Source organism: Lemur catta, chromosome 8 (assembly GCF_020740605.2).
Source record: "Lemur catta isolate mLemCat1 chromosome 8, mLemCat1.pri, whole genome shotgun sequence".
NCBI classification, from domain to species: Eukaryota; Metazoa; Chordata; class Mammalia; order Primates; family Lemuridae; genus Lemur; species Lemur catta.
In genome coordinates, this window is record NC_059135.1 from 29,400,569 (window position 1) to 29,413,168 (window position 12,600).

Sequence of the window (12,600 nt, forward strand, 5' to 3'; positions counted from 1 at the left end):
AAAGGATCCAGTCAGCTTCTACATTAGTCAGTAACAATGCCACTTCCATTTTCATTCATGTACACTAATTAATTCTTTGTAGCAGTAGTGGAGAAATACAGAAATAATAGAAATGGGAGATAATGACCCAAAAGAAGGAAATCAACTATTACAGGAAAGTGATTAAGCAAACATAAACTGGAAAATAAGATTCTGGTAACCATCTCCCTCACTACGAGGAGACTTTTATCTTCCAACCAGTGTCAAGAGGAGAAGGTCACATAGCCCACCAGGATACCCAAGTAGAAATCGTGGCTGGTACCAAAAAAGGGGATAGAATCAATAAAACAAAAGAGAAGGAAATTTCGGCAACACTCTGGGAGCTAATAGGGCACTAGGGTAAGAGGGAACAAAAGTACTTTTTTAAAAATGCCCATGGATTCAGAAGTCCTTACTTTGAAAAAAAAAAAAAAAATGCCCATTGAGCACAAGGGCCATTCAACGAAAAAAATGATAATACAGAGAGAAAACAAAGTCAAGACAAGGAGGAAAAGGGAATTGCAGCAATACCAACAGATAGGAAACTCTTAATCTCAGGATGGTATTTACAAGATTAATACCCAAGAAAATATATCTAAATTGGGCACATTAAAAAAAAGGAATTACCCAAATATATAGTCATCTGCTTATGAAGCACACTTGAAAAATGAATATTATACTCTTAAACCTCTAAACAGAATAGGAAATGAAAAATAAATTATCCAATAAATAGCAATCGCCTATGTTACAATATTAAAATTTCCCTACTGCTATAAGATAAAAAAGAGCTTCATAAGAGGCTCTTGAACTCAAACAAATGTCTAAGTATTAACTTTCATGATGTCTTCCAGAACATAGACAAGGATTTTTTCCTAAATGGAAGGAACATAGACAAGGAAATTTCCAAAATGATAAGGTGATACGCCTAGTGTATTAGTGGTATAATTTTATATCTTTAAGTAAAATTAAAGTTTTCAAAAATATAGGTTTCTAAGTTTTTAAATAAAACTGTAATTTAAACACATAATTTGGTATAACAATATAAACAACATAGTACGCTGATGTAAGAGAATGTTTCATGTGAATGAAAAAGCTAATAACTAAAAAAAGGAAGATAAGAATTTTCAATCTAAGAGAGAAAGGAAGAGATGGAGAGAGGGAACTGATAGGATCTGAAACTTGGATGGAAAAAGCTGTATCTTTATTTCCACTAATCTCTAACTGAATTGTAGTATTTCCTTCAAATTTAAATGTAAGCAACAAAGCACAGTAGTATAAGTAATATTGGTGATTTTGTCACCAATAAAAATCATATGCATGTTCATATATTATAGTTGTTGCATCTCTCAAAACATCATTTATGCTCATCTTTTTTTAAAAATGACATTAGCTAGTAGACTTGCTGCTATATCTTTTTAATTAATGTGTCATAAAGAAGTGCATATTAATATGTCACAGGTTTGTTTTATTAATATTTTAGTAACTACATTTTAGTATAGTTGGTTTCCTTTGTGATCTCATGTATTTTATTTCAGGCATTTAAAAACATTCTGACAAGGGGCTTTATCGACTGCCGAAGGAGTATGTGTTACAAAAAGCACAAAAAGTGTTATGAACCTCTGATTTAAACTGTGGTTGAAGAAAACATGTAGAATGTTCTTTCTCAGTTATAATCCTATTGTCAACTAGAAGTTATACTCAAAGTCTATGACAGACAGCTTTTAAGATGTTTAATGTAAAAAAAATTACTAAAATTCTTTCCTGTAGTCAACCCAACTGCTAGAGTTTGATTTCATCTGGACTGACAGGGTTGACTTCCTCCATACTCCAAAGTAAAAACTAGTAGCTGAAACCCAACACAAATAAGACTTAAAATATAAAAAATTGTTAAATCTGGTTATTTATCCAGTAATTTTATTGTCAATGCTAAAATTATTACTTAGGTTTTTGAGAAGATAACAAAAGAAATAAGTAGATCAGTTTAAAACAAAACAGAACTGTAAAAATAAGTGTGTAGTTCATGAAGTTATAAAAAGACAAAGAATACATTAAATAATCCACCAAAAGCTTTTTGCATTGTTAACTATTATATATTAACTTTCCACACTTTCCTCACCTGCCCACCGGCTACAATGGCTCCAAAAAGATGCAACAGGCAACACTTAAGACTTTCCTTAAGATGTTCACTTTCCTGAAAACATTCTGTAAATATAATAGACAAATAAATAAATAAATAAGATTTCTCTTTCACAATATGACTTATCTATAAGGAATGTTTGATACAAACATGAAGAACTATTCGTGAAAAGGCAAAAATGTGTTTTTAAAAGGCTGATATAAATTTTGTCTTAGAAAAACAGAAACCATCTGTCAGGGGGCACTTTAGGGTACTCCATGTTATCTCATTTAGTTCTCATAATACTCCATATAATGATGATATTTTGCCCCCATTTATAAATGAGCAAATGGAAGGTCAGAAGTTAATGTCTTGCCTGGTTACTAAGTGACAGCACTGGCAATTAACCCAAACCTGACATAAAATTAGATGCCTCTTTAGTACTACTACTGCCTCTTATTGGCATAATTGACTACAACTAGTCAATTATAAAATGAAAGAGTTGGACAAAAAGATTTCCTCACTCCACTCTAGGGCCAATATTCTAAATTCTGGTACCAAGAGTAATCTTTCTCTTAACATTATAATTATTTTATTGTTTTTAAAAGGTTATACATACACATGACAAAAAAAAAACTTTAAAAAGCATAAAAGAGCTGATGAGGAAAAATAAGTCTCCCTCTGACCTATCCCTCAATCGACCACACTATCCCTGCCTTAAAAAAGAAAAGGAAAAAGCTAAATATATACTCCTACATTATGCTTTGTTTATTAACTTAATACATTCTGGATATTATTACATTTTTACAGATATGTCTGCTTTATTCATTTTTATGCCCACAGAGCATATATCACTACAATGAAGTGTCTTCATTTAACCTGCTGATAAATGTTATACCTTTCCTCTTTCTTTTGATGCCGATAATTCTGTAATGAATATCCTTTTGCATACATCATTACACACTTAGACAAGACTGTAATAATAAAATTATTTCCAATCTTATACACAATAAATGTCACCAAAAAGAAACAGCTTTGAGGTTAAATGTACTGATTGAAATTTACAATTAAAAAATTAAGTCATTCCAGCTATGTCAGAATAACTGGCACTACACATGACCTCCAGCTATGAACAACACAGAATTGTGATACACAAGAGAAGGAAAACAAAGTGAGCCCAAGGATCACACCTCAGATTCCTGTTTGGAGATACTTTCTGGACTACTGCACAAAAAGAAGGAAACCTAAAAGAACATGGCTATTTGCTGAGTTGGGGAGCCAGAAATCAACGTTTGGAGAGGCCTAGGCAATTGGAATTTGTGAAGTAGCATACTGGAATGGAGAAAGCCATACAGAGAAAGTGCTCCAGAAATATATAAATAGCTCACTTTGTGTCTCAGTATCAATCCTCACATGCTAGTGTGACATCTCACAAGACAGGCAAAAAAAAAAAAAAAAACAACTACAAAGAACCTGTAAGCTGAATAAATCGATGATTTCATTCAGAGCTAGATGACAGAGTATAATTCAGCCACAGTAGACACACAGAAAGGTAATATATATAAAGGATGTAAAAATATATACCATGTAAACTCTAACCATAAGATTGCTGGGGAGGCTATATAAATTCACATCTGACAAAGTAGGCAAGGAATATTACCATGGGTAGAGAGGAACATTTAATTATCAAAAATAAGCCATGAAAATAAGACTCAGTAAATTTAAATTGATTAAAGTCATAAAAAATATGTTCTCTCACCATAATGGAATTATAAAGTAATCAAAAAAAGAGGCCGGGCATGGTGGCTCACGCGTACAATCCTAGCACCCTGGGAGGCCGGGGCAGGAGGATTGCTTGAGGTCAAGAATTCAAGACCAGCCTGAGCAACAGTGAGACCCTGTCTCTACTAAAAATAGAAAAATTAGCTGGGCATGGTGGTGCGCACCTGTACTCCCAGCTACTCGGGAGGCTGAGGCAGGAGAATCGCTTAAGCCCAGGAGTTTGAGGTTGCTGTGAGCTAGGCTGACACCACAGCACTCTAGCCCAGGTGACAGAGTGAGACTCCTTCTCAAAAAAAAAAGTAATGATAAAAAGATACCTGGAGACTCTTTTCATGAAGATGGCAACTGAAAAGAAAGGAGGCCCCTGGTTCTCTCAAAGCTGAAGCCAAAGTAAAGGCTTTGAAGGCCAAGCAGTCAGTGCTGAGGCATCCACAGACACAAAAGATCTGAACATCACCCACCTCTGGTGGCCTAAGACACTGCGGCTCCAAAGGTAGCCTAAATATCCTTGGAAGAATACCCACAGAAGAAACAAGTTTGACTGCTGTGGCATCACCAAGATCCCTTTAGCCACCGAGTCAGCCATGAAAAAGACAGAAGACAACAACACACTTGTGTTCACTGTGGATATCAAGGCCAAGAAGCACCAGATGAAATAAGCTGCAAAGCTCTATTACAGTGATGTGGCCAAGGTCAATACTCTGATTAAGCCCAATGGAAAGAAGAAGGCATATATATGTTTGACTGTCTCTAGACTATGATGCTTTGGATACAGCCAAAAAACTGGGATCATCTAAACTGAGTCCAGCCAGCTAATTCTAAACATAAATTTTTTTACCATGAAGAAAAAAAAGATCTGGAAACTCCCCAAACATTTGCAGATTAAACAACACATTTCCTTTTTTCTTGAATTAATTATTTTAATTGACAAATATGAATTATATATATTAATATCTATGGTATACAACATAATGTTTTGAAATATATAAACACTGTGGATTGTCTAAATCAAACTAATTAACATATGTATCACCTCACACACTTAACATTTTTTGTCGTGAGAACATTTAAAAACTGCTACTCTCTTAGCAATTTTCAAGTATATAATACATTGTTATTAACTATAGTCACCATGTCATAGACAAATCTCCTGAACTTATTCTTCCTGTCTAACTGGAATTTTGTATCCTTTGACCAGCATTTCTCCAGTCTCCTCAACAACAGATTTCTTAATAACCACTGTGTCAAAAAAAAAAAAATCCCAAAATTAGAAAATATTTTAAACCAAGTGGAAATTAAAACAAACATATCAAAATCTGTGGGGCACAGCTAAAGCATTACTTCATGTCCATACTAGAAAAGAAGGTCTAAAGAAGGCATATGTAATTAAAGATCAAAACTTCCACTCTAAGAAGCTATAAAAAAAAAAGAGAACCAATTAAACTCTAAGTAAAATAGGAAAAAATAATGAAACAGGAAATGAACACATGATAGAGAAAAATCAATAAAATCAAACGCTGCTTTACTGAAAAGATCAATATAATTTTTTAAGAGCTAGGATCCCATTATGTTGCTCAGGCTGCAGTACAGTGGCTATTCACAGGTGTGATCATAGTGCACTAGAACCCTGAACTCCTGGGCTCAAGCAATCCTCCTATCTCAGCCTCCCAAGTAGCGGAAAAAACAGTATATGCCAATATCAACATAATTTAAAAACCTCTAGCTAGACTGATAAAGAAAAATGAAGAGAGAAAATGTAAATTACCAATATCAGGAATGAAAGAGCGGACATCAACCTAAATCACATAGATTTTAAAAAGAAAGAAATATTATAAACAACTTTATGCTGGTAAATTCAACACAGATGAAAAATACAAATTCCCTGAAAGACATGAATTACAAACCTAACAAGAAGAAACAGGAAATGTGAATAGTCCTATATCTAGTAAAGAAATGGACTCCTTAGAAACTTAGAAACTTTCCACAAAGTAAACTCCAGGTCCAGATGGCTTTGCTAGTGAATATTAAGAACATTATATCCTAGCTCTGGGAGGCCGAGGCGGGTGGATCGCTCGAGGTCAGGAGTTCGAGACCAGCCTGAGCAAGAGTGAGACCCCGTCTCTACCAAAAATAGAAAGAAATTATCTGGCCAACTAAAAATATATATACAAAAAAATTAGCCGGGCATGGTGGCTCATGCCTGTAGTCCCAGCTACTCGGGAGGCTGAGGCAGTAGAATTGCTTAAGCCCAGGAGTCTGAGGTTGCTGTGAGCTAGGCTGATGCCACGGCACTCACTCTAGCCCGGGCAACAAAGTGAGACTCTGTCTCAAAAAAAAAAAAAAAAAAAAAAAGAACATTATAATAGCAATCTCAAATCAATTCTCACAGGAAACAGAGGAAAAGAGAATACTGCCCAACTCACTTAATAAGACCAGGATTATTGTTTAAGCCACCTATCAATGGTATTTTGCTATGCCAGCCTGAACAGACTTACAGATTTTGGTACCAAGAAGTGTAGTGCCGCTAAAACAAATACCTAAAAATATAGAAATAGCTTTGGAATCAGGCAATGGGTAGAGGCTGGACGAGTTTTGAGGTGCATGCTGGAAATACAGATCTTCAGGGCAATTCTGGTAAGGTGTCAAATGGAAAAAAGGAACATCTTATTGAAAACTAGAGGAAAGGTGATCCTTGTTACGAAGTGGCAAAATAGTTGGCTCAACTGTACTCTAGTGTTTTGTGGAACACAAAACTTGCAAGTAATGAAACTGGATATTTAGCTGAAGCAATTTTTTTTTTTTTTTTTTGAGACAGAGTCTCACTCCTTTGCCCTGAGTAGAGTGCCATGGCATCAGCCTAGCCCACAGCAACCTCAAACTCCTGGACTCAAGTGATCCTCCTTCCTCAGCCTCCCTAGTAGCTGGGACTGCAGGTGCATTCCACAACACCCAGCTAATTTTTCCATTTTTAGTAGAGATGGGGTCATGCTCTTGCTCAGGCTGGTCTTGAACTCCTGAGCTCAAGCAATCCTTCCGCCTTGATCTAGGATTACAGGCGTGGGCCACTGCGCCCGGCCAGCTGAGGCAATTTCTAAGCAAAGTGGTGAAGGAACAGCTTGATTTCTCTTGCCGCTTATAGTAAAATGTATGAGGAGAGAAATGAATTAACAAAGGCCTTGTTAAGCCAAAAAGAACCAAAACCTACAGATTCTGAAAATTCTCAGACTATCCATCTTGCAAAATGAGAAAGTTAGTTCTGAATAAAAATACTAAGGGTGTGGCCAATAAACAGATCATAGTTACACCCAACTAATGGACTTCAGCCATCTCAGCAGTGGCCAGGAATAGTGATGGAATTATACCAGCAAAGACACTACCATTTTAAACTAAACGAGATAGAAAAAGTGGAAAAAAATGAAGGACCTCTCATTTTTATTTTTGTTTTTTTTTAGAGATGAGGTATCACTCTGTTGCCCAGGCTGGAATGCATTATGATCACAGCTCACTGTAGCCTCGAGCTCCTAGGCTCAAGCGATCCTCCTGCCTCAGCCTCCCAAGCAGCTAGGACTACAGATGTGCACCACCATGCCCAGCTAATTTTTTTTAATTTTTTTTTTTTTGTACAGACAGGGTCTCAGTAGATTGCCAGGCTGGTCTTGAACTCCTGACCTCAGGTAATCCTCCTGCCTCAGCCTCCCAAAGTACTCAGATTACAGTGGACTCCTTGGATTCTATAGAACCAGACCAAAATTGTGAACCTGTGCTATTTTCAAGGAAAGGGAAGAATAACACCACAGACCCAGGAGGCAAGGCGGTTTCCTCCTCCTCCTTAGGTTTCAAAGGGTGCGATCACCTATCAGGCTTCAGTGTGCCAGGATGCCCCCACCCAGTGCTTCAGGGGCATGGCTGCCTTCACAGACAGCCATGTGAGCAAGCCTATATAGAAAGCAGAACACAAGGGGCAGGGATGACCTGCAGAGCCAGAAGGGTGACACTAGCACAGTGGGCCTGGGAATTATTCTCAAGCTTTAAAGTCTAATGGAATTTGTCTTACTAGGTTTTAGACTTGCCTGGGACCTGTCACCCCTTTCTTCCTTCTAATTTCTCCCTTTTGGAATGGGAATGCTCATTCTATGCCTAGCCCACTGTTGTATTTTGGATGCACATGACTTACCTGGTTTCACAGGTTCACAGCTGGAGAGGAATTTTGACTCAGGATGAGTTGTAACTGAGTCTCAACCATATATGATTTAGATGACATTTAGATAAGACTTTGCATTTTAGACTTTACAGAGCTGATGTTAGAATGACACTTGGGACTGTTGGGATGGAATAAATGTATTTTGCATGTGATAAGCACATAAGTTTGGGGGAGCTATGGGTGGAATGTTATGGACTAAATTATGTCCCCTCCCCCTCAAATTCATATGTTAAAGCCCTAACATCCCCCACCATGTGAGTGCATTGGAGATACAGCCTTTAAGGAGGTGATTAAAGTTAAATGAGGTCATAAAAGTAGAGCCTTGATCCAATAGAACTGATGCCCCTGTAAGAAGAGATAGACACTAGTCTCTTCCCAACATGTGAGGACATAGCAAGAAGGTGACTATCTGTAAGCCACAAAGAGAGCTCTCACCAGAAACTAAACCCTGCTGGAAACTTGGTCTTGGACTTGCCAGCCCTCAGAACTGTGAGAAAATTAATTTCTGTTATTTAAGCCCCCCAGTCTACAGTATTTTGTTATGGAAGCCCAAGCAGATTAAGACAATTACCCTGTTACAAACCACGCAAGATATAAGGAAAAAAAACCCATATTTTGCTTGAACATAGATACAAAAATCTTTAATAAAATGTTTGCAAATCAAATGCAGTATTACATAAAAAGGATAATATAATCATACAATCATGACCAAAGGTATTCTAGGCCAGGCATGCAATGTTAGCTTAACATTCAAAAATCAATCTTTTATTTTACCAATTAACACACTAAAGTTGAAAAAAAAACCTCAAATAGATGTAGTGTGTGAAAAAAGTCAATATCCATTCAATAATAAAAACTATTGGCCAAAGAGCATTAGAATAAAGCTTCCTCTACTTAATAAAGGGCATCTATAAAAAAATCTACCACTAACATCATACTGAATGGTGAAAGACTGAATTTTTTCCCCTCTACATGTGGGAACAAGACATGAGTGTCTTCTCTCACCACTTGTATTTAACAGTATAAAATGGCATATAGTTTGGAAAGGAAAAAGTAAAACTGTCTTTTTTGCAGACATGATTGTATACATGTAAAACCCTCAAGAATAACATTAGGGCTATCATGATTCATAAGTAAATTTAATAAGGTCACAAGATACAAATCTTTAGCAAGATCAATATACAAAAATAAATTGTATTTCTATATACTAGTAATAAACCTTGGAAAATATAATTAAAAACAAATCATTTATAAAGCATAAAAAATATATAATACTTTGGGATAAATTAATAAAATATGTGCATGGCCTATATATACAAGATACAAAGGGTTCAGTATCTCTGCAGCACTTCTAAGCCAGTGTCTCCCATATGCACCAATTTGATCTCATAACCTCACTTGGAGGACCGAAGAATAGCCTTTGGACTGCTTTGAGGAGCCCTGCTGAATAGAAACCCCTTACACTGTTCTGTTGGCATGCAAGATTGCTGTGTTATATCTTCTAAGTGAGGCCAGTTCCAGAGATGGCCTATTGTGGACATGTGAATTTGATTATGTAGCTAAAGCCAGTATCACTACTGGCGGTCAAGCAGAGTAGACACTGCAATCCTCGTCACCAAGGACTGTTTCTGTCTTGCTCTATTTCATACGAAAAAAATAAAAGAGAACTGAAGCAAATATGGCAAAATGTTAAGTCTGACAAATTTGAGTGGGAAACACATACTCAAGGAACACAGTGTTCCCTTTATATCCTGCAAATTTTTCTGTATTTTTGAAAGATGGCAAAATTTTTTTTTTTTTTTTTTGAGATAGGGTCTTACTCTGTCACCCTGGGTACAGTGCAGTGGCATCATCATAGCTCACTGCAATTTCCAACTCCTGGACTCAAGCGACATTCCTGCCTCAGACTCTTAAGTAGCTAGGACTACAGGTGCACCCCACCACGCCCAGCTATTATTTTCTATTTTTGGTAGAGACGGGGTGTAGGGGGGGGTGGTCTCACTCTTGCCCAGGCTGGTCTCGAACTCTTGAGCTCAAGCAGTCCTCCTACCACAGCCTTCCAGAGTGCCAGGATTACAGGCATGAGCCACCGCACCCACCCGCATAATCGTTTTTTAAGAAAGAAAATTAGGGCCCATATAAGTCACTAATATGGTGGTCAATTCTTAAGTTTCCTATTTTTAGTAAAATTTCTGAAGTTCTAATATATACTACTGTCATTAATATATTCAACTCTTCTCAAAATACTTTAAGAACAGTAAATTAAATAAAACGAAGAACAATAATCACAGCCAAACATAAATCATGTGCCATACTCTAGTGACATATTCTTACAACCTTTATCTTATACATTTACAAACTGAATCAAGGTCAGAATCAGAGCAAGCATAAAGAATAATCACAGTAAGAAAAACTAGAGGAGTTACTTACGATAAAAGAAAGGGATGAACTCCACTGTGAGAGAAGCTGGTTTGTATTTCTGTCTGCTCTTTTCCACAGTACTAAGGATTCGTCTATCATTAAAAAGAAGTTAATAACAAATTATAACATGGGCAAACAGAGATGGCATAATTACAAAGACAATTATAAAACAAATATAATATTTTACTTTTGATTTGTATATTGAAAAATACAACTCCAGGACTGGCATAATCTTGAAAAAGAAGTCTAGCCAATAACTGAAATGCTCATCAATTAAAGGATTTTTTCTTTTGAATTATGAAACATAGTAGCTAGGTTAAGTTCTCCAAATAACTGGAAATTGAACAAGGAACTAGCCCTTAAAATTTCCAACTTGTAGGCCAGGCGCGGTGGCTCATGCCTGTAATCCTAGCACTCTGGGAGGCCGAGGCGGGTGGATCGCTCAAGGTCAGGAGTTCGAGACCAGCCTGAGCAAGAGCGAGACCCCCGTCTCTACTAAAAATAGAAAGAAATTATCTGGCCAACTAAAATATATATAGAAAAAATTAGCCGGGCATGGTGGCACATGCCTGTAGTCCCAGCTACTGGGGAGGCTGAGGCAGTAGGATCGCTTAAACCCAGGAGTTTGAGGTTGCTGTGAGCTAGGCTGACACCATGGCACTCACTCTAGCCAGGGCAACAAAGTGACACTCTGTCTCAAAAAAAAAAAATAATAATTTCCAACTTGTATAAGAATTTGCTCAGCAGTACTGCTAAACTGACAGCTAAGGCTAGTAGCTTATTATTACAATAAAACTGAAAATTTATCAGAAATCACATTACTCTGCCACTTTCTGAAATTTTATCTGGAACAATGAGTCCATACCATTAATTGCTTTCGTTTTAAGGATATAGATCCAGTACGGGCTGGGATTATTTTTGTTTTTAAAGAAAATTCCAGGCCGGGCGCGGTGGCTCACGCCTGTAATCCTAGCTCTGGGAGGCCGAGGAGGGTGGATCGCTCGAGGTCAGGAGTTCGAGACCAGCCTGAGCAAGAGTGAGACCCCGTCTCTACTAAAAATAGAAAGAAATTATCTGGCCAACTAAAAATATATATACAAAAAAAATTAGCCGGGCATGGTGGCTCATGCCTGTAGTCCCAGCTACTCGGGAGGCTGAGGCAGTAGGATCGCTTAAGCCCAGGAGTCTGAGGTTGCTGTGAGCTAGGCTGATGCCACGGCACTCACTCTAGCCCGGGCAACAAAGTGAGACTCTGTCTCAAAAAAAAAAAAAAAAAAAAAGAAAATTCCAGTAGTTTTGATAGATGTGATGATTTCTACAGACTTTCATAAGGCTAACACAAATTGCATGAGCTTTTACCACGAACATTTCAACTCAACACAAAATGAATCTCTTACATGGGCACGATGGTGTGGAGATTAGAAAATAAAGGGTATTGTTGATATTCCAACTAGTGGAATAGTAAAAAAAAATTTTTAAAAATCACAGACATTTTTTATGCCCTGAAAAAGCACTTAATATTATTAAAGCCAACAAAAATGAAAAATATCTGAAAGACAGCCACATAGAAATCCACTCATCTATGTGTGATGTACTGAAAAACCATTGGTTTAAGATGCCGTCTTCTTAATAACCATAACTGAGCTATTCGAATTACTTTCCTTATAAGTATTTTGAAGCTAGGAAGAAAAGCCAATTGACCATAGAATAAACCAAATAGGATAAGCACACTTGGACTTACTGATGGCAGAATAAAGAGTTCTAAGATCCAGATCTAACATCCAGATTCATTAGAAATCATATCAGATACATTTGCTACTACACTGCTTTCCAAATATATGCCTATTTCTAGTGTGTAGAAGGCATAAAAATGAACATAGTAACTGTCTTCATTTTAATGCTAAACATAACATTTTACAATATTAGTAGATCTTCCCATTTAATTAAAACCATTATCAAAAATTTTTTACATCTTCATGACAATACAAAATTTACTGGGGTTTCAAATAAAAAATCCAGTCATGTGGTAAAAAAAGTAATTTTAAAAGGATAAAATGTGATT

General features: G+C 36.7%; 1 protein-coding gene across 1 annotated transcript in view; it reads right to left on the reverse strand.

Annotated features, from left to right (window-relative positions):
- The window catches only part of NBEAL1 (neurobeachin like 1), a 158,739-nt gene that overhangs the window by 107,790 nt on the left and 38,349 nt on the right, over positions 1-12,600 (reverse strand). The window contains 2 exon segments of the mRNA XM_045559692.1: positions 2,135-2,220; positions 10,548-10,630. Coding sequence (XP_045415648.1) covers positions 2,135-2,220; positions 10,548-10,630 — 169 coding nt within the window.